The 27,083-nt window shown below is 39.9% G+C and overlaps 1 protein-coding gene, 1 long non-coding RNA gene and 1 other non-coding gene across 3 annotated transcripts in view; 2 read left to right on the forward strand and 1 right to left on the reverse strand.

The window, feature by feature from the left end:
• The window catches only part of Clic4 (chloride intracellular channel 4), a 65,492-nt gene that overhangs the window by 24,475 nt on the left and 13,934 nt on the right, over positions 1 to 27,083 (reverse strand). The window contains exon 2 of the mRNA XM_046468815.2: positions 3,717 to 3,826. Coding sequence (XP_046324771.1) covers positions 3,717 to 3,826 — 110 coding nt within the window. The remainder of the gene's footprint in view (positions 1 to 3,716; positions 3,827 to 27,083) is intronic.
• Positions 9,034 to 26,158, forward strand: LOC131423215 (uncharacterized). The gene is made up of 3 exons (XR_009224348.1): positions 9,034 to 9,111; positions 21,631 to 21,764; positions 24,244 to 26,158. It is a non-coding gene; the product is annotated as an uncharacterized LOC131423215 (long non-coding RNA).
• LOC124075430 (U6 spliceosomal RNA) lies at positions 16,552 to 16,656 on the forward strand. The gene has a single exon (XR_006846047.1). It is a non-coding gene; the product is annotated as a U6 spliceosomal RNA (small nuclear RNA).

Consider the following 27,083-nt stretch of genomic DNA (forward strand, 5'->3'; position numbering starts at 1 on the left):
GATATACAGTTTCATAGTTCCATTGTAACATTTTTTTATTATTATGAAATTGTTAAAATTTAAAGTATCACAATATTGCAAAACTTTATGTTGCTACTATGGTGACTAGAACCCTAGTCAGAGTCACACAACCTGTTACAAATGGTATACTTGCACTTGAAACAGAAAGAAATCGTTACTGATGATGTTTCGGTGTTTAAAGTGAAACTGGACAAAGAGAAACACCCATTTCCCAGACTTCTAAAAAGTGGCCTTTATTCTGTCAGAGAGTATATCAAGGTTGAAAAATGGTTTGAAAGTTGCCAGGCACAGTTGCGCATGCCCATAATCCCAGCAGCTTGGGAGGCTGAAGCAGGAGGATCACAAGTTCAAAGCCAGCCTCAGCAACTCAACAAGGTCCTCAGCAACTCAGAGAGACCCTATCTCTTAGTAAAATATATTTTTTAGGTTTGAAAATAGAAAAAGCACCCTCAATAGTCCCAAGCACACACACAAGACTGAAGACATGTTAGTTTGTGTTCCCCTCCTTCTTCCTAAGCTTAAATATGAAGTAGCGGACCTCAAGGGGCCGAGGCAGCTTGCCTGGGATCCCACAGATGTCGGTGGCAGGGCACTTTCTACAGAGCCAACTTTAATGCCTGGGACTTTCCCCTGTACCATGGTTGGTCCCCACCGAATGACATGTGATGACACCTGTAATTGTGCCCCCAATTTTAATATTTTTGCATGTTTGTCCGCAGCTTTTGTTCAAATCAAACTTTATGTAAAAGTAAATTCTGAAGCCTGGGTACTTTTTTATCTAAAATTTCTTTAATACTATGCAGCATGAACAGAAAATTAGGTTTGGAAATAACTCCCACTAAAGCAGAAAGGCTGCACTAAAAGCAAGTAATGGGAGACTGTTCAAAACCTCACAACGGACTCGCAAATTCCCCAGCACCGTCATCAGCACCAACAGAGGCTGAAAGAGATGGGCATCAGTGCCAGGACTGGCAATGGGTTGTTCTTAGGGATGAAATGTCATGGACAATTGTTTTTTTCAGAGCAGAGAGTGGGCTTCTAAATAGCGCTCAGCAGAGTTCCATTGCTCACCACTGGTTTGTTCTGGGATCAGTACTTTTCACAGAAGAATTGGGCAATTACCAAGAAAGGCAGTAAAATAAGCACTTACAGGTAGTTTCTCCCTCACAGAGCTCTAGAGTCACATTTAATGCTTAGAATTAATAACTTATTATGAAAGCTCCCTTTTACTGTTTCATTTCTCTGTGACTTTATTTTACATTTATTTATTTACTCTCTTGGGGTACTTTCTCTTTGAAATTCTGTTCAAGATTCTTTGATTTTTTTTTTTTTAAACCAGGAATTGAACCTGGGGTACTTAACTCACATCCCCAGCCCTTTTTATGTTTCAAGACAGGGTTTCACGGAGTTGCTTAGGGGCTCACTAAGTTACTGTCATTTGAACTCATGATCCTCCTGCCTCAGCCTCCTCAGTCACTGGGTTACAGGCTTGGGGCCTGGCTTGGTTCAAGATTCTATGTAAGTAAACTCATGGAAAAATTCTGGAAGGACAAAGACCAAACTGAAAAGCTAATAATCTCTGTGAAGGGGAAGCTAGTATCCACCCCCAGGGATGGGGTGGAAAGGACTCAGTATCATGTACAACTTGTACACCAAAGTTGTCCTTAAGGAACAGCTTTTATTGGAGACCTCAAATTTATGAAGAAAACAAAAAAATACAGGTTTCAACTTCAGGCCTCTGGGTTCTGATCTCACACAAGCCCTAGGAGACACATGTCCTCCTGGGTATTTCTGGTCCTGAGGCCCTGGATGCCTTCGCCTTTCATATGTTACTGACACGTAAACAAACCCTCAAGCATCAATCAACTAACAATAATAATGCCATAAAAAACCTGTAAAAGAGAAAAAACAGATGACTTTGAAACAGCCCTGGAATTCCCCTCACTTTCTGAACCAGGCCCACTGTGGCTGGACTCTGGCACAACCAAGGGCTGTGTGGAGCAAGGGCTTTTCAAAGCGTGGCAGGCAACTTACTCGCTCAAAGCCAAAAATGGAAAAGGAAAAATCCATGTATTTTAGGACAGAGTGAGGGTGTGTGCCTAGTGGCATGGTCTATTTTTAGGAGTTATATTGGGAAACTTCCTCTCTGAGTGTGTGGAGGGGGGGAATAATGGAAGGGTAACTACATGACTTACTTCATTCTTAAAATAACTCTCCAACCTGAAGTGGGGAATGTCTTCAAGAACCTGGAGTTTTAGCTCTCAAAGGCTTACTTCCACATTCATACCCCTAACTAAAAAGTTTCCTAGAAGATTTTATGGCTTATTTTTGATTCATAAATATTAAGTCTGCACCATTTCAAGAAACTGCACTGGGAGCAAATAAAGAATAAATTTAAGGCATGGACAGACCCCAAGTCTGCTACCCTAACCTGGGAAGGGGATTCCAGCTTTCAGATAACTCCCAGGATGTGCTGTTCAGAGGGATAACATACATCAATTCTGCCACCTACCACAAGTGACAGTTTATCCACATTTCCCCCGGACATTGTTCATGACTTTGATATGCTTAAATAAACAGCAAACGATACTGTGGCATTTATGTCAGAGGAATAAAAGTCTACTGCCAAATTCTAAATTCACCACTGATGCAAGTATTCTTAACCCTTGATTTAAATCTCTTGGGGAGGAGAGGGGTATGAATTTGCTAGTAAGAAGAGAGTTCCTGAATAAAAAATAGCTTTCTATTTGTCAGGGATCTTCTTCAATCTGGCCTATGAAGAGAAAGCTAGAAACAATTCTTCATCTGGCAAGAACAAGCTGGGCACGGTGGCACATGTGTGTATCACAGGTACTGGGGAGGCTGAGGCAGGAGGATCACAAGCTTGAGGCCAGCCTCGATAACTTAGTGAGACCCCGGCTCAAAATAAAAATAAATAAAAAGGGGCTGGAGGGCTGCAGCTGTGACTCAGTGGCAAAGTGCTTGCCTAGCATGTGTGAGGCACTGGGTTTGATCCTCAACACCACTTAAAAATAAACAAGTAAAATAAAGGCATGCTGTCCATCTACAACTACAAAAAGGGAATGGGGGGCTGGAGATGTAGCTCAGTGGTAAAACACCCAAGGATTCAGTCCCCAATGAGTCCCCTTTCCTCCCCACCAAAAAAAAAAAACTCAGCAAGAACAATCATAGGGTCATGGGTAATTGCTCTTGTTTTATAATTCCATTTAACAAAATATGATTAAAATTGTTATTATAGAAAACTTCTTTTTATTCTCTGAAAAGTAGAAAATGAAATAGAAAAAGTTAAATGAACAGTATTCAGCGTTCTAAAGTGTCATTCTGATCTTCATGTTTAGCACATTTTAGACGAAGAATATGTGTGCGGAGACCCTTCTCCATTGCTCCAGGCTTCCAGCGAAGTGCAAGGATTCCTCTGTAATCGCGCTAAAATGCAGCTCCTGAGAAACTTAAGGTGTACAAGAGGCTGCAAACAGACTGAGCGGCCACGGCAATTCCCTGACCGTAGGTTGTCCATGATACGACACACGGTAAAGCTGTCCACAAACCAGCAGGACTTTAATAAAGTACACTTCCTTGAAATGCAATCAAAGTGAAGGATGGGAAAGGATGAAACTGAAAGACAGTAACATACTCTCAATTTAAATTGATCCCAGACTATGACCATGTCTTACCTTTTCAGGTCAACAGTTGTGACGCTAAATACAACTCCTTTGAGCCAAAGAATCATGAAGAGCCTCTGGGAAAAGGGGCAGTTTCCTATGCTTTCCCCATCACTGCCGGCCTGAAAGCAGAAAGAAACATTAAAAAGGAGGTCAGCATGAGGATTCGCAGAATGACAGGGCTGTCTGTGGATTTCCATCAAAGCTACCAGAAGACAGGGCAAGGTGCGTTCTGGAAAGAAAGATTACTCGGGGCATTCATTTGCCTCCTTCTCTTATGAGAAAGAGCAGCCCAGCAGGGCACATGGCACACACCTGAATCCCAGCAACTCAGGAGGCTGAGGTGGGAGCACTGCAGTTTCGAGGCCAGCCTCAGCAACTTAGAGATCCAGTCTCAAATAAAAAAATAAAAAAGACTGAGAATGTAAAGTGCCCTTGGGTTTAATCCCTGGTACCAAAAAAAAAATTTTTTTTTCATTATAAAAATCCTATATACTCTCTTACACATTCCTTCAGGAAGCAAGAAAATAACAAAAGATGCCTTTGTAATAAGCTATTTATAAACTTTTTAATGGATGGAGCAGCTGACTTTTCTAAGCTCAAGAATGAGGTAGAATTTTCCCAAAAATCTGAGTGGGATATATTTCCCTCATTTCATCAGGTTTGCCCCAACTTGAAAAGGAGACAAGAAAACATTCTGACATTTGCTAGGAATCAACACAGCCTCTTTATTATGAAGTCTATAAAGAGTTCCAAAAATAACTCTTCAACAAGTCATTCAAAGACGCTGGTAAGTCAGGAGGTGATGTGGGCCTGTAATCCCAGGGGCCTGAGCCTGAGGCAGCCTCAGCAACTGCAAGGCCCCAAGCAACTCAGGGAGACCCTGTGTCTAGATAAAATATTACGGGGGGCGGGATGGGGGCACGCCTCTGGGGATGTGGCTCAGTGGTAGTACGCTCACCTAGCATGCATGAGGCACTGGGTTCAATCCTCAGCATCACATAAAAATGAAGTAAAGATATAATGACCAGCTATAACTAGAAAATAAATATTTTTTAAAAAGTACTTCTTACTATCCTACTTAAATCGAGCTCAAAAAATTCAGAAGCATTTCAGTAAAATGCTCCATCCACAATAAGCCATTAATTCTTTAATGGGAATGGAGTACTTTGTTTCCAACTTAGTGTATCAACCTTCTGGAGGCTTATGCCCGGAGCCATGATCACCTCAGATGGGAAGGACACAGGACCTTTAGAAGCAGAAATCCTGCTGACCAGTAACAGGGGCCGCTACCGCTTCCTCCCTCCCTGCTGGGTGGGGTCACAGGAGACTTTGATCACCAAGCAACAGTAGTGAGGCCACCTCTGCTGCAGTATCAGGGAGGCCTCGTGGGGAAGTGGACTCTCACCTGTGCCCAGCAGTAATGAGGTGCCTCCACTTTGGGCATCAGTGGAGACCCACGGGGACACCTGGATTTCCACCTTCATCTGTCTGTAACAAGGCAATGGTGTCCCCACCCCCCTCACCCTATACCTCTCTCCATCAGAAAAGTTGAAACACCAGGGTTAAACAAAACCCAGAGTCTTGTACTATGAAACTGCCAGGGTTTCCACTGAAAGTCACCTAAAAAGCCAAACACCAAACACCATCTCTGAGTGAGAAAAGGCAATCAGCAGCTGCCAGCACCAAGATGACAGAGATGTCAGAACATCCGACAAAGCGTCTCTCTGAAGTTGTGTGATAAAAAATATTTCAATGAGCAATTATCAGCAGCTTGAGCTTGAGAAAAACCACAAGCGGAGAAACAGAAGATGGAAAAAATGCAGTAGCTGAAATAAAAGGGTGACCAGGGGACTCCTGACCTCCCACTTTCTCCGCTGCTCCCTGGCCCTGAGCAGTACGTTTGGTCACTTCCAGCAAGTGCCACCCAGCAGGCCCACCAGATTCCCAAAGCAACGGGTCTGCCTGATCCTGGACTAGAACCTCCAAACTCTGATCCAAAATAAAAATTCTCTTTTTATAAGTCAATCACTTCAGGTATTTTGTTGCAGTGATGAAAAGTTCATAACATAGACTCAGAGCCCAGTAGAGGGAGAGAGGGAGAATCAAGGAGCTGGAGAATCACCCAGTGAGCAGCACTCATCCATAAACAAGAAGGAAGTGACGTCATCTCAGGAAAAGGGACAGAACCGGAGAACGTCATGCTGAGTGAAAGAAGTCAGGCTCAAAAGTCAAGGGTGGAATGTTTTCCCTCATGTGCAGAAGCTAGAGAGAGAGAAAAGAAATAGAAGGGAAAGTAGAGAGGACAGGAAGGACATCAAGGGGAGGGAGAGAAAGGGAAAGAACTGAGGAATAAAATCAACCAAACTATACATGCATGTACGACAGCCTTATGAATCCTCTTTCATGTGTAAACGCAATGCACCAAGGTGGGGAAGTGCGTGTGAGTAAACAGAGGGAGGACCACAGGAATAGAGGAAGGAGAACCGGAGGAGGGAAGGGGGATGGAAAGGAGAAACACCAGGGAATGGACTGGAATAATTATGTTATGTACATATATGTCACAATGAACCCCACTATTATCTATAATTAAAACACACTAATAAATACATTTTTAAAAATTACCCAGCGTAGCCAGGTGCAGTGGCACACAACAGTAATCCCAACAACTCAGGAGGCTGAGGCAAGAGGATTTCAAGTTTGAGACCAGCCTCAGCAACTTAGTGAGAACCTGTCTCAAAATAAAGAGGATTGGGGATGTAACTAAATGGAAAAGCATTCTTGAGTTCAAGCCCCAGTACAAAAAAATTCTTTACTCAGTGTAAACAACAGAAAAAAAGTAGGCTGAAAATTGAATACTTCTTATATATTCCCATGTTTTGTTTGTTTGTTTTTTGAGGAGGTGTACTGGGGGGATTGGACTCAGGAACTCTTGACCACTGAGCCACATCCCCAGCCCTATTTTGTATTTCATTTAGAGACAGGGTCTCACTGAATTGCTTAGCACCTCACTAAGTTGCTGAGGCTGGCTTTGAACTTGCGATCCTCCTACTTCAGGTTCCCGAGCCCCGCTGGGATTATAGGCGTGTGCCACCATGCCCCACTATTCCCATGTTTTGATGTCATCCATCTAACTGTCACTTGTGAACCTTTCCTTGTATGCCGCTGGCCCAACTATTAGACATCTAGAAATTTAACCTAGTGGAAACACTTACACTGATATCCAAAGATACTTGTCTCTTGTGACTGAAGCATGTTTCTAACAGAAAGCCTTGGAGACCCCCCAAGATCATCAGGAAAGGCTCTGCTCAAACAGACCAGCACCCAAGGCGGCACCTAGGCCACTGGTTCAGCCTTCGGCATATGGGTGAGGACTGAGCCACCACATCCCACTGTGGAGTCTGGAGCACCGCGATCATGGTCTAAAACTTCAGCCTCACTTAGGTTTTCCCTTTCTTTAGTGGTAGATGGACATAACACCTTTATTTTTATGCGGTGCTGAGGATCAAACCCAGGGCCTCACACGTGCTAGGCAAGCGCTCCAGCACTGAGCCACAACCCCAGCGCCTAGGTTTTCCCTTTCTTGAATCTTTGTCTAGCAGGACCAGGAGTTTTTGGAACTCTTTCTTTCTTTCTTTCTTTTTTTTTTTTTTTTTTGGTCTGAGCCTATTTTTTCCCCCCAAACTGCCTGCTTCCAAGCTTGGAATATATAAGGCAAAAAAAAAAAAACTGCCAAGAAACTCACTACCATCTCCTCTATTATCCCAGAAGCAAAATCTCTAAGAAGTATTAAAATTAAGAAGCAAAACAAAAATATATAAAATGTACATCTATATAGTGAACTTGACTCAACAACAAAAAGCAATGAAGCTGGGGCTGGGTGGGGGCTCGGCGGAGAGCGCTCACCCAGTACATGTGAGGCCCTGGGTGGGATCCTCAGTACCACATTAGAATAAAGGTATTATGTCCAACTACAGCTAAAAAATAAATATTAAAAAAGAAATGCAATGAAGCATTGATACAAGCTCTATTAACTTCAATGAACTTTACAAACATGTTAAATAAAAGGAGCCCGTCACAAAAGACGATATATTGTATAATTACATTTATATGAAATGTCTAGTGTCCAAAATGGGCAAATTCATAGAGACAAAAAGTAGATTAGGAGCTGGGACTGTAGCTCAGTGACACAGCACCTGTCCAGCTCACTGGACCAGCACCACATAAAAATAAATAAATAAAATAAAGGCATCATATCCACTTGCAACTACAAAAAAAAAAAAAAAAAGTAGATTACTTGTTGCCTAGGGTTTGAGGGTAAGGGGTTGGGAAGTAACTACTAAAGGGTACACAGTTTCTTTAGAGACAGTGGGAGAAATGTTTTAAAATTAGACTGATGATGGATGCTAACTTCTTGCATGTATTAAAAACCACTGATTTTTACCTTTTTTAAATAGGTGAATTGTATGATATATAAATAATATCTTTAATAAAACTGTTTTTGAAATGTGTAGCCAGATGTGGTAGCCCACACCTGCAATCCCAGCAACTCAGGAAAATGAGGCCAGCCTCAGCAACCTAGCAAGGCACTGTGTCAAAATAAAAATAAAAAGGTTTGTGGCTTTAGTTCAGTGGCTAAGCACCCCTGGGTTCAATTCCCAATACCAAAAACAAACAAGCAAAAAAAAGTACAGGCATATTATAAGTATAAATACACGCTGGAGAAGATTTTAATTTGAAGAATATAAATAGTTCTAAAATTGTAATTTAGAAAAATATACATTTCTATATATTCTCAAAAAATAGAAAATCCAAATAATCAGAGAAAACATGAATACTCTCACTGACATAGATATAACCACAGATTTCCAGATCAAGAATGAATCTTGGGCTGGGGATACAGCTCAGTTGGTAGAGTGTTTGCCTTGCATGCACAAGGCCCTGGGTTTAATCCCCAGCACCAAAAAATAAAAATAAAAAAAAGACTGAATCTTAGCATTCATGTGGGTTTGTTCTGATGAAAGCAACGTCTTGTCAGCTTTGTCTGAGGCTCCTCTCACACACTCACTACTCCTCACCACCAGCTTCATCCTCCTTGCTCCAGACCTCTGTTGTTACCCATGGAATTGCATAATTCTGGTATTCAATGAGAAACTGCTAGATTAACTCCTACATTACAGAATCAAGGTCAATGGCAAATGCCATAAATATTTTAATGTTTTACTAAGTCAAGATTAAAGAACTGCTCACTTAGAAAACATAGTTTAATCAGTCTTCAGACAAGTGAGACTTTAACATACCTAAGAGGGAGAGTTTTAACTTTGCTCATCTCTTTCTTTGCACCCATGGGACTGGGGTGAGGGGTGATGATGGCTGGGGAAAGAGAGAGAAAAGCTGGGACCTAAAGGTAAGAGTGGGCTCCTGACCACTAAATTATTTAACTGCACACATTTGCTAGGGAATATGCAGAGCAAAGTGTTGCTAAAGAATAACCTAAAAACTGCAATACCCCATTTACGCTTAATGTGGATTCTGTTGATTTAAGTGAGAAGAATCATCAAAATGGCTTAATTAACTTACAAGTCACAAACCAACAGGGTAAATGGAAAATTCATCTGGCCTCTATTACTGATTTCTTTAGGATCTGTGTTAAACACATGCTGAAGCCAACATGTAGAGCCTAAAGATTTAATAAGCTGTTGTCTTTCTATAATGTCTGCAGAGTGTGCAGGAAGTAACAAGGTTTCGAATCAAATTTCTGAGTTTGAATCCTGACCTCACAACTTAGTTATGTCACCTTTAAGAAGTTACTTAACGTCTATGAAACCACTATACAATCATTACGGGGATCACATGGGTTAGGGTACACACAGCTCCTGGCACATGGTAAGAGTTTAAAAAATGTTGCTTGGGGAAAAAAAAAAAGTTGCTTGGCTTTAAAGATGCTTCAGGTATGGAACCCAGGGCCTATCAACAGTTTTGTTAGTTCAAACCCCTGGTCATTAGAATCCCTACATTACTTTAGCTTTCAGAAAACAACGAGGGGAAAGATCTAAGTATATTCCACACTTAACTCCCTTAGCTGATGAAGTATGTTGTGACCCTGTGCTTTAAGAAACAGTGTCCATAAAGTTTCATCCACTGAATGGAGTGAGCAAAGATATTATTTATGTAGGATGTCAAAAATCTCTGGTCCTGCACAGACTGTACCAATATTTCCTGACCATAACCATATCAAAGAATTAAAATTCAATAAAGTCAAATGATAGGAAATAGAAGAATTATGACCCTCCCAAGCTCTTACCATGTAAATAAAACCCAGTCCAGGACAAGACAACGGAAAGACTTGGGTTGCTACCATTTCCTTGTTCAGCATTACCAACTCATAAAATCTACTCTCCAAATAAGAGCCTGTGCAATTGAGAGAGGAACAGATGAGTGTGAAGTGACCCAAGGATCCCACCTACCAGGGGGAGCGGCAGCTCTGGAGGGTCTCTTGGAATCCACATAGAATATTCACCTTAACGAACTCTCCACTCTACCACAACAAGCTCCCCACATGCACTAATCTGGTTAATCCTTATTTCCACTCACTCAGCGGGGAATGGTAGTTAAGAGCACTGATCTAGAGCCAGCCACTCAGACAACTCCACCATTTCCTAGCTAAGTACTCTAAGAAGTAATTTGGCCTCTCTGGGCTGTTTTCTTCTTATAAAACAGGGACTATATCAGTACCTTCCTCAGTGGATTGTATGGGAATAAAGGAGCTAATACACACCAAGGGCTTAGAAGAACGCAAGGCTCCAAAGATGAGGGTGTAGCTCACTGTACACATACTCTTTCATTCTTTCCGATATTTATAATATGGACATGCATCTTTCATTTTAAAAAAGCAAGCAAACAAAAACCTTTCTACCCCAAACATATTAAAATGAAGGAAAACACAAGTCACAGAATGACTATGGGAAAGCTCTAAAGATAAAGGGCATCTATGTAACAGAATTATATAGGACGTGGAAGAATCCTCAAGCAGCAGGTTTAAATGGAGACTACCAGATCTCCCTTCAGATGCCTGCTTTCAGTAGGCTGAGCGGGGCCTAGGAACCTGCAATCTAACAAGCCCTTCACGCAATTCTAATTCTGATGCATTTGGTGGGCACACCATATTTCATAAACACTGACAGGGAAACAAGCAAAAAAAAAAAAAAAAAAACTGGAAAGGGTTTGCTCCATGGTTAAACTTTGAATCCCTCTCGATGTCTTTTGGACTCTGCTCTTCATAGATCAGTAACCTGATCGCTGTTTGACATTGTCATGCTTGGTAAATAACAGTTCCCTCCCTGCTGCTAAAGGAATGTCAACCTACCTTTGCCTTAAACTTGGACAAACCCAAACCTAAACCAAGCCAGCTTAGTACCCTGTAAGATTCAGACAGTCAAATTCAAAAACATTTTTATTTCACATGAACTAAAAAACAAAAGTGAGAACTTTTTAATGCAAACCAGTATGACATTAATGTTTCTAAGAATTTTGGCTTAAAAACTAAATATAGTGTCAAGGACAATTTTGGGGACCCAGAATTCTTTATAGATCAAGTGCTGTGGGATAGTTATATCCAGTTTAAAAGAACAATCACAAATTTTATACTATAATTTACACTGCTAAATGTTGTAGCTGGTCAGGAAGAGAAAGGATTCTGTTGTAATAGGGGTGGAACCAATACCTGACTTGTTGCAAAACAGGCTAAACTTTCCATCTAGAAGCTACTAACCATGGGTAAGTTACTTAATCTTTTTGGGTCTTGGTTTCTTATTCCAGGAGCGGGGTGGGAGACTGATTTATTGAAGTTGATAACTGTAATGTAAAAACAATGTATATACAGGACACATCCTACTTACTGGAGTACTTGGGGGAAAAAAGCCATGGGGTATGCAACTGACAGGGAAACAATAATAAGGGCAAATGTGGTAAAATGTTAACAATATGTAAACAAAGGTAAAGGGTGTTCTTTGAATTGTTATTCTTGCAACTTGTCTGTAAATTTGAATTTATCTCAAAATAAAGTTTTTTAAATTATTAATCTAGTTTCTACATTAGCCCTAATAGCTTCTAACTATATTAGAGCTCACTTTAATTGTACCACTGAAATATTATCTCCTGATTTTCCTGATTAATAATTTTTCTCAAAAATAAATTGAGGGCTGGGGTGGTGGCTCAGTGGTACAGCGCTTGCCTATCATGTGTGAGGCACTGGGTTTGATTCTCAGCACCGCATACAAATAAATAAAGATTCATTGACAACTAAAAACATAATTTAAAAAAATTAAGCCATCATCTTTCTCAAAAACATAAGTCCCCAAATCATCTGGGAACTAACAGAGCACAGAAGGCACTACAGCAAATTGATAGTTGCCTGCCCAACACCCATGCATTCTTATCATTTTTTGATGATAGGACACCTATTTTTGATCAGCATCCATTCCTCCCTCTTCCCAGGACTGCAGGCGATGATGATCCAAACCCCAACCCTAGGGCAGTTCCTGACTGATTCTAAGTCGGTTTTGATAATTCTATTCGCCTTGCCACTGACTGATTTAGACATAATCATGGGACCCAGTTCTAGCTATTAAGACACAGAGTCTCCCAGGAAAAATTTCTAACTCTTAAGGATTCTAGCAGAGGAAAACCTTGGATGTGAAACCTGTGCAGACTTGACAGTGGCTTGAGGACAAAACCAACACCAGAAGACAGAGCCAAGAGAATCACAAGCAAGTGGACCCTGGCAGGCAACATGCACATGGAGCTCTTCCTAGACTTCTTTCGTCATTAGAGCTGATCTGAATTGGGGTTTTCTGTTATTAACAATCCTAAGTATCCAAACCAATGTTGTCATTTATCTCTAATTAAGATTAGCAGGAAGGGCTGGGCAGTAGCTCAGTGGTAGAGTGCTGGCTTAGATAGCATGCACCAGGCCCTGCATTCCATCCCTAGTACCATTTAAAAAAACAAACAAAAGAAAACAAAAAAGAAAATCAAGCAGTAAGAATGAAAATATTTAAATGTGGTAAAGAATGAAAAAAGAGGGGCTGGGGATATCACTCAGTTGGTAAAGTGCTTGCCTTACATGCACAAGGCCTTGGGTTCAATTCCCCAGCACCAACAAAAAGAAAAAAAAAAAAGAATTAAAAAAAAAAAAAACTGGGCTGGGGATGTGGCTCAAGTGGTAGCGTGTTCGCCTGGCATGCGTGCGGCCCGGGTTCGATCCTCAGCACCACATACGAACAAAGATGTTGTGTCCGCCGAAAACTAAAAAAATAAATTAAAGGGCTGGGAATGTGGCTCAAGTGGTAGCGCGCTCGCCTGGCATGCGTGCGGCCCGGGTTCGATCCTCAGCACCACATACGAACAAAGATGTTGTGTCCGCCGAAAACTAAAAAAAAATAAATATTGAAATTCTCTCCCTCTCAAAAAAAAAAATAAATAAAATAAATTAAAAAAATTCTCTCTCTCTCTCTTTAAAAAAAAAAAAAAAAAAAAAAAAACTTTTTTTTTTTTGAAGTGGGAGCAGGTACTGGGGATTAAAATGCCTTACCACTGAGCCATATCCCCAGCCCCACCCACTTTTTTGGAGAAAGGATCTGCCTCCCTAAGTTACTTAGGGCCTCACTAAGTTATAAAACTTGCCATCCTCCTGCCTCAGCCTCCTGAGTTGCTGGGATTACAGGTATGTGCTACTGTGCTTGGCTAAAAAAGGAAACTCTTTATATGAGTAAAGGGGAAATAACGGCATTCCAGGGCTCTTGATTTGTCTATAACTAATTCTATTCTCCATAGATTTCAATTTTAAGACGGTATTTTCCTCTGAAGTTCACAGTATGGGCTTTCTTTCCTCAGTCACATAGCACCTTACAGAAACCTCCTTACCTAGGCCCCAGATAGGGATACTCCACATCCAACATATATTTACTGAAGGTCCACTATCTTCGAAGCACTGTAGTTGGCCCACAAGAAACTACTGGGAGTGAGAAAGATAAGATCTGGACTCATGAAACTTAAGATTTTTGTGGAAAAAAAATAGCATATCAAGTTAAAAACTGTAAACTGTGGTTAAGTGTCTAAAGGAAACAAAGTACTCACAGGAAGGACAGAAGCACCTACTTTAGATAAAATGTCACGGCTGGGTGTGTTGGCGCACTGTAATCCCAGTTACTAGGAGGCTGAGGGAGGAGGATCACAAATTCAATGCCACTCTCAGCAATTTAGGGAGGCCCAAGCAACTCAGCAAGACTGCCTCAAAATAAAATATAAAAAGGGTTGGGGATTCAGCTCAGTGGTAAAGCACCCCTGGGCTGAGTACCCAGTAACCACACACACACACACACACACCCCGCCAAGAAAAAAGATGGTCATAGACAATCCTTTTCACCATGCCAATCTAGTCTGAGACTAGACTGTTGTGAGTACAACAGGAAATGGTACTGGCAGGGGCCAGATCCTGAAAGACTGTCTAGATCAAATTAAAGAGCAAATTTTACACTCACAGATACAACGATTTATTCATTCATTTGAAAATGTTTACCAAAGCCTACTTTTAAATAAGCATTTAATATGTGTTTAACAGCAAGGACTGAAAGCAGAGTGCCTGGTTTGACATGGAAGTTCTTCTACTTACCCATCTGTGGTACTGGGTACTGGGCAAGTTATTTCACCTCTCTGGGCCTGTTTCCTTATAACAGAGGAAGAATACCTACTTCGTAGAGTTATTATGAATATTAAATGAGAATGTGGAAAGTTCTTAAAATACTTCCAGTATGTGATGAGCTCTCAGTAAAATGAGCCATAGGAAAACACTTCCAACTTCATGAACTCCTGGTAGAGAGAAGGGTGAAGAAGGCCAGTGAACAGGACGAGAGCTTTCCACTGAAGGACAAGGACGTGAGGACAGGAAACACTGTTCTGCGTTCAGACAACAGGCAGGCCAGGCACGTGGAGCTGCTGCGAGTAGAGGCTGGAAGCCCTACTGCCAGCTGTCACCGAAACGTGGGCTGGATTAGGAGACGCAAGAGAGAGAGAGAGAAACATGGCTTCAAATGAAGAGGGTACAATCCTAGAGACTGTGGATTGTTTGGATGAGAAAGTAGAGAGAAAGAAACCAAGCTAGGCCAAGCAGTTCACACCTGTAACCCCAGCTACTCAGGAAGCTGTGGCCTGGGGCAAGGTCAAGGCCACCCCCCACCCCCAACTCAGCAAGACCTTGCCTCAAAATAAAAGGTAAAAAGTGCTGGGGAGGCTGGGGGTGTGGCTCAGTGGTAGAGCACTAGCCTAGGACAGGTGGCCCTGGGTTCATCCTCAGTACCACATAAAAACAAATAAACAACAAATAAATAAAGGTTAAAGTCTTAAAAAAAGGGGGGGGGGGTGGCGAGTGACGTACCCCAGTGGTAGAGCGCCTGCCTAGCATGCACAAGCCCCTGGGTTCAGTCCCCAGAACAGGAGGGGTGGCGGGGGAGAAATTCAATGTCTCCTAAACGTCTGCTTTGAGCAACTGAGTCCAGGAAAGCCTCAAAATGGGAGCAAGGTGCCTGTGAGATGCTGAAGGGTGGAAAGGGAAATTCCGTCACTTGTGGGGTTTATTTGTTTCCTTTTTAAAATGAACATATTTTGTTTTTCTTTAAGATTTAAGAAAATACTGCAGATGTTTGATCTCAATTCTGTCCCTAATAGCTGCAAAAATATTAAAATTCTTAAATAAAATATAATTTCTTGAATAAAAAATGAATGTAGTTGATGAAAAACTACTAACTGAAAATAATGGAAGAAATTAATGTCAGTTGAGAAAAGATTTTAAGTATTTTTATTTCTTATTTAAAGCAAATGCTAAAGATGAAAATGAAGGCTTTAATCTGTACTAAACCGAATCTGAAATGTCTCGGCTGGAATCATTTTTAAAACCAAAGTGTAGGTGTGCAAGGAGCGCACTTCCCATCTACGCACAACAGAACCGGGATGAAAACTCTCAATTCTGCTTTTGGCATGCTCGTATCAAAAGCCTGAGCCAGGAGGAGCAAAGTCTACTATTTATTCAGAACAAATTATAAAACATATAATTAAAAGACTTGATCTTTAAAGGTAACATCTCCTCCTTTCACAGAGGATCCACATTTTTTTTCTTCCAAATTCTTCAGTACAGATACTGTTAGTCTGGGGATACAGCTCAGTGGTAGAGCACTTGCCTAGCAATGCACAAGGCCCTAGATTTAATCCCTAATACCACCAAAAAGTGGGGGGATCAGTGGGGGGTACAAAACAAAACCTGACTGACATGAAGAAAGTGGGAGGGGGTTGAACAAGAATACAGTCATTGTCCCTGTCTGGATCGACCTTGATTGTACTCCCTATAAAATACCAATCAGAATGAATCAAAATGTTGCCAAAACTTTCTGAAAATAAGACAGCTAGCAGTTTATTTCTCACTTGCTATGCCCCATATTCACTGTCCACATATATTTCACCCCACAATAGCCATATGAAGTTGGGTATTGTTTTCCTCATGCTCAGATGAAGGAACTGCAGTTAGAGAGGCCAATTAATCTGCCATAAGTCACACAACTGAGGAGGGCAGAACTGAGTGTCTGAACTCCAAGTTCCACAGTATTAGCTGTCAAGATGTGGGTTCTTATCCTGAGGCTCAGGAGATGCAAGAATCACACCTGGTTGGTCTCACAGTTCTTATGGCATAACTCACATCATTATCAGCAAGATAAATTTCCTAAACTATATTCAATATAATGGGGGTCACAAATGTTATTTTAATTTTTCTAGTAGTCACATTGAAAATGTAAAAAGAGTGCTCCCTTCAGCAGCACATACGCTAAAATCAAAATGATACAGAGAAGATTATCATGGCCCCTGTACAAAAATGACACAAATTCATGAAACAGCCCACATTAAAAAAAAAAGTTTAGGCATGGTAGTTCACACCTGTAAATCCCAGCTACTAAGGAGGCCAAGGCAGGAGGATTCCAAATTTGGGGCCAGTCTGGACAATTTAGTGAGACACTATTTCTATTTTCTCAAAACAGAAAATAAAAAGGATTGAGGATGTGGCTCAGTGATAGAATGCCACTGTATTCAATTTAAAGAAAGAGAGAAAAAGAGAAAGAGAGAGAAACAGAGAGGGAGGAAGGAGGGAGGGAGGGAGGGGGAGGGAGGAAGAAAATGAAAGAAAGGTAGGTAGTGTAATTAAAGTAGTATTTTTTAACACAATACATCTACAATATCATTTCAACATGTAATCAACATAAAAAGTTATTACATTCTTTTCTTTGTACTAAGTCTTCAAAATCTGGTGTATATGGTATAATTACACAATTCAGACTAGACACTTTGAAGCACTCAGTGGCCACACACGGGTGGTGCTCACTGTGGTGGCCGGCACAGTCTAGAGAACCAGCCTCAGGGCAACTCACACTCCTCACGCAACCTCACACAACCACACACAAAGGATCAGGTGCCTGACTCACTAAACCAACACTCAAGCTCTCGGAAATACTTACTCTTACTTCAAACAAATTTTAACAAGTTTATTTAGCTGTTTTATTGAACACAACACGTTGCAATAGAAAATTAAAGGAAAGAGAGTACATCAACAGAGCTAATTTAGCAAAGAAAAACATACACACAGAGATGCTCTTACAAAAAGAGGTTTAAAGTGTTATGGCTGAGGCCTTTGAGGAGGAAGGAAAATAATCTCACATACTAAGACTATTAGTGCATTACTGAATTTATATTCAGAATGCTGACATTAATTAACAGTTAAACTCAGCATTTTAAGAAGCCAATGAAGCACTGACATATTTTAGAAATATTTTTACTTAAAACCAATTTAAGAACCATACTATTTTGCAATTTTTTATAAATCTAAAATTTAAAAATTTATTTAAAAATTATTTTGAGACTTCTGGTATGGCCAACCAGTTACTAAAGGACTAACCCTCTACCTCTCAAAACAGCTTAATGTCTATATAAAAATGACCACTTGAAGGTCCTGGAGATTGAACAAGAGCAGGCAGATGTTGGAAGGGAGTTGACACTTTGAAGAAGGAGCTGTACTGATCAGGTTTCCTATTTTCATCTTTTACCCTTATGCCACACAGGGCAGCTAATGGGAAACTCATAGTCTCGCTGGCATGCAAAACCAAAGAATAGTCCAGAACTGCCAACGGCACTGAAAAATAAGAGCGCCATAAATAAAAAGAAAGCCAAAGAAGGGGAACCCTAAAGTCTGCATAAAACTCTGTCCAAATCTCTGGCTGATCTCTGAAAAACCACACACACACACACACACACACACACACAGCAGACTCCATGTAGCTCAGCTAAAAGAAAATGAAATCTAAGTTACCATCTATCAAAGGAATAGCATTTTGCATTTTCAATTCAGTTAACTGCCTACTTTAAAAAAAAAAAAAAAAAGAGCTGGCATGGTACACATCTATAATCCTAGCAGCTTGGGGGGCTGAGGCAGGAGAAGCACAAGTTCAAAGCCAGCCTCAGCAATGGCAAAGTGCTAAGCAACTCAGTGAGACCCTGACTCTAAATAAAATACAAAATAGGGCTGAGTTCAATCCCCAGTATTCCCAAAAAAGAAGGAAAAAAATCAGTACTCTTCAGAGGAACATAACAAAATCCAAAGTTTCTACAACTTGTTACTTATTGTTATCAGAAACAATAAAAATTATTCCTCATAGAAGCAAGAAAACATTACCCATTCTCAAACAAACAAAAAAATCAGAGACATACCCTAAGATGACCAAGAGTCTACAGAATATAAAGCAGTTATCACAACTATGCTCAGAAACAAAAACAAAAATATGCTTTTACTAAAGATAGAAAATATCTATGGAAGCCAGGCAAGGTGGCACATGCCCGTTATCCCAGTGACGCAGGAGGTTTAACATTAGCCTCACAATTTAGTGAGATTACATCTCAAAATAAAAATAAAAGGTTGGAGATGGAGCTCAGTGATAAAGTGCCCTTGGATTCAATATTCAGTTCTGCAAAATAAAAAATAATAATAATAAAGATTTTTAAAAGAAGATGGTGAAGACGATGAGGAAGGAAGAAAGACAGGCAGGCAGGCAGCCCAGTTTTTCCAAATAAGGACAAAGTTACAGACTCAAGAAGTCTCCTGAAGGGCTGGGGTTGTGGCTCAGCGGCAGAGCGCTCGCCTAGCACGTGCGAGAAGCTGGGTTCAATCCTCAGCACCACATAAAAACAAAAAAACAAATTAAACGTATTGTGCCCAACTATAACTAAAAAAAATTTTAAAAAATTCTCCTGAACATTAAAAAAGGTTAAAATAATCACCCAGGTTTAATGTAATAAAATGCTAAAAGCAGCCAGACATAGCAGCAAATACCTTTAATCTCAGCGACATAGAAGGTTGGGCAGGAGAATCTCAAGTTCCAGGCCAGCCTCAGCAATTTAGGGAGAACTGTACCAAAAAATAAAAAGTACTAGGGATGTAGTTCAGTAGTAGAGCCCAATGGGTTCAACTGCTAGAACCAAAAAGGGGGAACAAGGTAAAAAGCAAAGGAAAAAGAAATCTTTAAAATATCTAGGAAAAAAATTACACACTACACACAAGAGGGTAATGGTCTGAATGACAGCTGAATTCTCATCAGAAATAATGAAGGCCAAGACTGGCATGGTGGGGAGGCTGAGGCAGGAGGATCGACTTCAAAGCCAACCTCAGGAAAAGCGAGGCACTGAGCAACTCAGTGAGCCCCTGTCTCTAAATAAAATACAAAATAGGGCTGGGGATGTGGCTCAGTGGTTAAGAGCCCCTGAGTTCAATCCCTGGTACCCTCCCACACCAAAAAAAAAAAAAAAAAGAAAGAAAGAATGAGAGCCAGAAAACATAAAAAGTCCAAACACCATCCTATATAAACTTCTTTAAAGAACAGAAGTGAAGTCAAGATATTTTCAGGTAATGATTCAGAATGTCAATGTTCAGGACTTAGATAAGTAACTTTCAGGACTACAGAACATTAATTTGTATTTATTATTATTGTTTTGTTTTTAATAAAGAAACATACTCCGTTTATAACTAGTTATTCTTCACTTTGGTCACATCCAAAAAAAGTGCATCCCAAACTTTTCCATGGTCTAAACTTCTTCGTCCAAGTTTTGTTTGGGGGATTTTAACCCAGGGGGCTTTATCATAGAGCCACACGCCTAGCTCTTTTTATTTTTTTTATTCTGAGCCAGGGTCTTGCTAAGTGCTCAGGGCCTTGCTAAATTGCTGAGGCTGGCTTTGAACTTGCAATACTCCTATCTCAGACTCCCTAGCCCCTGGGAGTACGGGCATTTGCCACCACACCCAGCTTCTAAGCCACATTTTTTTTTTTAAATATTTATTTATTTTTTTTAGTTTTCGGCGGACACAACATCTTTGTTTGTATGTGGTGCTGAGGATCGAACCTGGGCCGCACGCATGCCAGGCGAGCGTGCTACCGCTTGAGCCACATCCCCAGCCCTCTAAGCCACATTTTTAACATATCTTCTGCCTAAGATCAATTCACTAACCGCTGGTGTTTTCCTTTGTTTATCAACTAAAAACAAATGCATTAGAAGGATAGATGAAATTCTTCTGTCAAGTCAAAAATCCAGCAACCCGTTTTCCCTGAGGGCAGTTTAAAAATACACCCGCTGTGTATAAACTAGATTCAGAAAAAATCGTAAGAATGAAAGAAAATAATGAATTGTTCCAGAAAGACCCCGCTTCCCCTGTATGTGCTACCAGCAGCTACCCAAACACAGTGAGCAACAGCTAGGTCCCTCACCGAGCTCCAGACCAGTTTAACTAGACATGCCATCAAGAGTTCAGCAGTGGAGTCAAAATTCCAGTTTCTCCTTTTGTAGAACAATCTAAATTCTCCAGGCAAAAATAAAGGATTCGGAGATAAATGAAAGTGCAAGGATACACTTTAGAAAAAGAACTACATGACATGGATATGCACAGAGAATTGACTTTAATTATGTACATCACAAGAGTTTAATAGCTAAATTTTGGACCTCTAAATAACTAAGAACAGTAGATTAATGATGACAATAAAAGATTACAATCATGCAAATACTACAGAATATTTTAACGTAAAATATTAGCACTCGATAAGCATATGACCAAATGAATATTTCTCAGGTATTGTATTTTTTAAAATTTTTTCATTAGAAGTATTACAAAATAAGTTTCTTTTAAACTTACATATTTCAGCTGTGAAAAAAAATATTATTCAGAATAATAGTATATCTTTGGCCCGGCCTAAAACTTCTCATAACTGAAGAGCACAAGACAGCATGTTTGCTACTGAGATTTTTTTTTTTTTAACTTATCATTTCAGTGCATAAGTGCTCTAAATATTATAAAGGCAAATTCAAACAGTATAGTTCTGTGTCAATTTTAGTTTAGATAAGACAAACAAAATCATCCCTTTATCGTCCAAGTAGTTTATTTGAAAAAATATATTTTTGGGGCGGGGTGGGGGGTACCAGGGATTAAACTTAGGGGCACTGACCACTGAGCCACATCCCCAACCCTATTTTATATTTTATTTACAGACAGGGCCTCACTGAGTTACTTAGCACCTCACTGTTGCTGAAGCTGGCTGTGAACTTACTGTTCTATTCTCCTGCCTCAGCTTCCCAAGCCACTGGGATTGCAAACATGGGCCACTGAGCCTGGTTAATGAAAAATATAATCTTTTTATTCAAAGAATTCACTCTTGAAATCAAGTTTCATTTCCCTGGCAACACGCCTCCATTATCACTAAACATTTATTGGCTCTATCTCTATATGTGTCTGCTAATAGACTATGTCTAACTATGAGGATTTAATTCTCTGGCTCTGACTTCAAATTTTCAGGTCTCAAGCTTTCTGTCTGGGCCTCACACTCAGGCCTAAGGCTAGCAACCTTGGCATCCACGTGGGCCAGACCAGACGCCACCACTAAGAAACATGCAGGCTTTACTGAGGAAAACAGCAGCAAACTGGTCCAGGTACATGCCAGGGTTGAACCTGGCCTTCCAGTTATGTAATTTGAAGATTCTAATCCTCTCTACCTATCTGTTATTAAGTTTAGACCAATGGCTATAAAATGAGCAGCTAGCCAAACTCAAATAACATGTCTTGAGTTTGAAAATTGAACACTACCTCTACCTCTGGTATTTTACCATGAGGTAATATAGAACACCACACTAGAAACAGACGTACTATTTTATTAACATGCTTCTATTCCTGTACTGTGCATACCAATTTGCCCCAAAATGCTAACAGATGTTTACTGAATTAATGAACTATCTCATCTATCACGGTTTGTGGTAGGTGGGGGATATAAAGGATAAAGAAAACAGTCTGATTCCAAAACTCCTGGAATTCACATTCTAGCCAGAGAAAAAGATAAAAGAGGATTCAGATGAGTAGCAGAAAACAAAAATGCACAACTGCTTCAGAAAGACAGCAGGAAGGTCCAGCTCTGCTGAGGGCTCGGAAGTTATTTAAACTGAAGATATCTGGGTTCATGAACTGCCTCCCTAAAAAACTCTTGAAATCCATTAAGCTAAACTTTGTACTGTTCGTTGCATTTCAAACTACTTTTAATAAAATCTGCCATAAACATATAGAATTCTTCCCTTCAGAAACAGCACATTCATAAGTAGCTGAGAGCCCTGGCAAGCTCGCAAAGAGCTCTAAGGAGGACCACAAGAGCTGAAAACCGTTATTGTGAGTAAGAATGCTTTGGGGAGCTTTCAAAAGTCCTTATTGAGAACAACATGTGCTCTGGCCAGAAACAGGAGATTTAATCCATCATTCTGTTTCTACTACAATCTTTAAAACCAGCCAATCAGAAGAAATCCTGTTTACCACTTAGCCACAATGGGATCTAACTTAAATGGTCAAAAGCTGAATAACTCAAGAAAGCATTAAGTGAAGCATGTTTCTTACATGAGTTCAGCCTCCTGGTAAAAATTCCTGTAACAAAAGCTGAAGGATAAGACTACTTTAAAAAAAATTAGTGAGGGCAAAATAACAGGGTCAAGAAACTAAAAGAAATTTTAATTATTTGCCTTACAGAATGATTCCTTGTAAATGGTTTGGCTTTTATTTTTTTAAAAGGGGCAAAGGCAGGCTGACCACAGGACAATCAGTTTGGTAACTTTTTAAGTAAGCCAAAAGTAGGAGGGATAAAAGACCAATTCAAAAGTACTGGCTGATCTCATTAGTTCGGCCTAAAAAACTTTATAGATGTGACTTCACTCTTGGATTACAACTCTAAATTTAGTTTATACCTAATATGGATGAAGTCCTGAACTAACAGCCATTTCCTCTCTCCACAAAAAGAAACTTCCTTACTATTTTTTTTTTCTATCAACAATGGAAAGTGTAGGCTCCTCTGAAGGGGAAGGAGCTTAGGAAGAAAGAACTCAGAGGAAAATATTAACAAATTAATATGTGATTTTTGCTGAACTTGGACTACTCTGACATTTCTAAATTGGAAAACAACTTTAAAATCAAAATATGTGGTATTCAAGTCAGGTTTCTTCAACAAGTATATAAATAAATGCTTTAAAATATTAATTAACTAGGCCTCCAAAATGCAAAGAAGTGAGATGATAAAATGTTAGTTTCCTTTAAAATTTTACCAAGTGAGGCTAAGGGGGGCAGCTCCGTGGTAGAGCAATTGCCTGGCACACTCAAAGGCCCTGGATTCAACCCCAGCACCACAAAAAAGAAGATTCAGGCCTGGAATCACAATTTGTTACTTACTGGCCCTGATCATACACAAGCAATGGCCTCTCTAAACCTCTTGTATACAGTAGAATCGACAGCACCTATTTCAGAGTTTATGTGAGGATCAAATTAGCTAACATGTAAAAAGTTGGCATATTGTACCAGACCCATAATAGTACCCAATGCTATGGATAATCTTTTGATTATTATCCTAGCTTTAACAGGGAAATTAACAACTACTGTTCGTTTTTTAGGTATCAGTTCACTATATCCTATTTAGGGACAAAATTATGTAGTTTTAAGAAGTTTATAACTTAATATATATAATAAATAAAGATTTTTAAAGTCACTTTATGACCCTTACTTATCTCATCTATCAATTACAGCCATGCTAACATTTTAAAGCTCTATCACCATTGTAACCATGGTATAAGGTTAAAAAAAAAAATTAAGCCACATGCAGTGGCACACACCTGTAATCCCCGCTCTGGAGGTGAGGAAGGAGGATCACAAGTGTGAAGCCAACTTGGGCAAACTCTGTGAAAACTTGTCTGAAATCAGAAAATAAAAAGGGGCTGGGATGTAGCTCAGCAGTAGAGCATTTGCCTACCATGTGCAAGGCCCTAGGTTCAAATTCCAGCACCATACAAAACAATAAATTTAGGGTCAAGAAATACATGAATTAGGAGACTTCGACTCTATTGCTATATCATACATTACTCCTGTTTACTTCTTTTGTGCTTTCAGAAAGAAAGAAAGAAAAGAAAAGAAAAAAGAAAGGAAAGAAAATAATGGCCTCTGCTTTGGTTACAAGTCCACAAAGAGCTGCTGAAGCAAATGGAGTAAAACAGTGATTCAGTTGGACTGTCCTTTAGCATAAACAGGATCACGGTCACTGAAATTAACTCAGGAATAAGTTCAAGTCTAATCTTGGATTTTTTTTGTACTAACCCTGTATCTGAGAAAGCGTAGCAAGTTCCCCACATCGTGTGGCGGCAGCCTGGCAGATACTGCACTTCATAACATCCTGGAGGTTGAAAGTACATATATTGAAGACATAAACTAACCAGGGCCAGCACAGCCTTGGCGCCACATTCCCAAAGGCCGAATAACATACACAAACAAGGTTGTGTCAGACTCTAAGTGCTTCTCTTTTATTAACTCTTTTGAACTCCACAAAAACCCAAGAGATAAGACACTATTACCCCAATGGAGACACTAAGGCACTAAATGAAGGGTATAAAGAACCAGGATCAAACAAGCTGTCTGGCTGGAAAATTCACCACTACACTCCAACAGCAAAACACTGGATCCAGTGTTCTATATGTCAGCTCATCTGCAAACCTGAAATAGTAATTCTAATGATTTGAACTCTAAAATGAACCATTTCAGTGTCTACATGGAGAATATAAGTAATCCTTCAGGTCAACAACTATCCTCTGGCTTTGACTTTGAGATCTTAGATCTCAAACATCACAAAGATGGAAAGAACCTTTTTACAAGCAACACCTAGGCAACACTATAAACCTAAGTCAGGGTCCCTGTTGAGTTATCAAGACAGTAAATGCCACCACTGATCTAAATCCCAATGGTGGGCAGGTCGCAGGCGCACAGTCATGGACTCTCCTGTCAATCTTTTTTACTTTACAAGGAAGAAAAATCTGTTCATTTCAATCTAAAATAAGAGTCCTTTTGAGGCACTGCACCATAACAGCAAATATGAACTGAGTCCAGGGAGTTGCATGACCCTCATGGCCTATTTCTCTGGCTTCTTGTATTAGTATTTCTGTGAATTTTATAGGCATTTGCTTTTCCAATCGCATGATCTTTTATTTCTTCTTTTCCCAGTAACCTCTTCTGGAATTAAGCTTGTGCACGGGGGAAAGAAAACTTCTGTACATTCCTTCAGCAAACATTTTACTGACAACTGAATGGGATAATACACATAATGCAGTTACCACAGCATCTGAGACATGGAAAGTACTCCACAAATGTTTATGTTAGTTCTATATATTTCTTGCAACATGCACTTGGGAAATGCAACATAAAAATAAGTCAGAGGGAATAAGCAGTCATCTATACACACACATCAGATCTTGGTAGAAGTAAAAAAGCTTCCCAGGCAGAGAGTTGCGATGAGTCCCTGGAAAATATTTTCCCAGCTGCAGTGATGGTACAGTGTTCCTTCCTACATTATGGCTCCTATCTGGGCTGCTGGAGCTTGAGAGCATATTTTCTCTGCTTCCCCAGGGCCTAGAGCAGTTTCTGGTACTTAGTAGACACTGAAGTACAGGCTTGTTTAATGGATGACTGCTTAAACTGGTACTAATTTGTACTCTCCGTATTTACGGAACAAAAGAAGGAGGAGGAGACAGTGAGAGGGGACCCAAATACAAAATAAATACAAAGGAATTTAGGGCTTTATTGGTGAGTCCTAAATTTGCTTAAGGTATCATTTTTAACAAGACAAAGGAATAGGTTTTGGCAGAATCCAGATGCCCCAGCATCATCGCCTTCTTCCGACACCACGGTTAAAGGAATATCTGCCAGAAATAAAGGGAGGAAGCCATGTTACCAATTCTGTGACGTGACAGAGGATACAAGAAGCATAGGGGAAATTTTAAGAGGTCAAAATAAATGCTGAAAGCCAGATTTTATTCAAGCTTGAACTTCACTTTATTTAAGGGGAAGATGCTGTTAATTACAGCAATAGAGAAAAGATGTATTTTTTTTTTTTTTTTTAACCTTACAAAGCCTAACTGGGAACCTGCTTTAGGAGAAAACTCTTAATACTCTGCTTTTGGCTTTGAATCTTCAAAGCCAAAAACAACAAACTTGTAAGAAGTGCTCTGCCATATTAAAAAGCTAGAGTCAAATAAGGTTATGTCCCCATGAATTGGAATCTTTTTCAAACTAGGCACTATGATACCAGAAAAAGTGAGTGAAGGCTTCTGAGAAATACTGGGCTGATAATTGATCATGTAAAATTCCCCCTCCAAATCTACTTTAAATCATCAGTGTTTCAGTGGCGTAGCCAAATTTGGTAGAATTTCTGCCAGAAATTTCAGCTAGTATTTGCTTTATTTTTTGTCAACTATCCATCAAATACTGCTGTTAAGTAGATGTTCCTTTTCCAAAGGCAGCATATTTTAAAGAATATTTTTAGCTTTTGGCCAACTATAATCAGTAGCAGAAGGAAGTTCTATTAATCATACTTAAGTGCACTTACTCTATTAAAAAAAAGACTTATTGAGTATCTATTGTGAGACAAGCAATGTACTAAATATTGGGTGGGTACAGAGATGACTAGGACAGGGATCCTACTGCACGGGGCTTCCTTTATTATAGCAAAGACTCACGCAAAACTATCCACAAAGTAGATAATAGAAGAGCCATAAAAGAGTTAAAAAAATAAACCCCAAAAGATCAACAAATGAAGAAACATTAAAATTGAGACTTAAAATACAATATAGGTTTGAAACAAATGGTAATGGAATAATAAAGGTTGCTTCAGAAAAATTACAGCCCATATGGAAGAGGAAACGAAGAGTTCAATTTGGCTGGAATATAAGACACAGGAAGTAGGA

This window comes from Marmota monax, unplaced genomic scaffold (assembly GCF_021218885.2).
Source record: "Marmota monax isolate L192 unplaced genomic scaffold, Marmota_monax_Labrador192_F-V1.1 WCK01_AAM20220418_F8-fsc00008, whole genome shotgun sequence".
NCBI classification, from domain to species: domain Eukaryota; kingdom Metazoa; phylum Chordata; class Mammalia; order Rodentia; family Sciuridae; genus Marmota; species Marmota monax.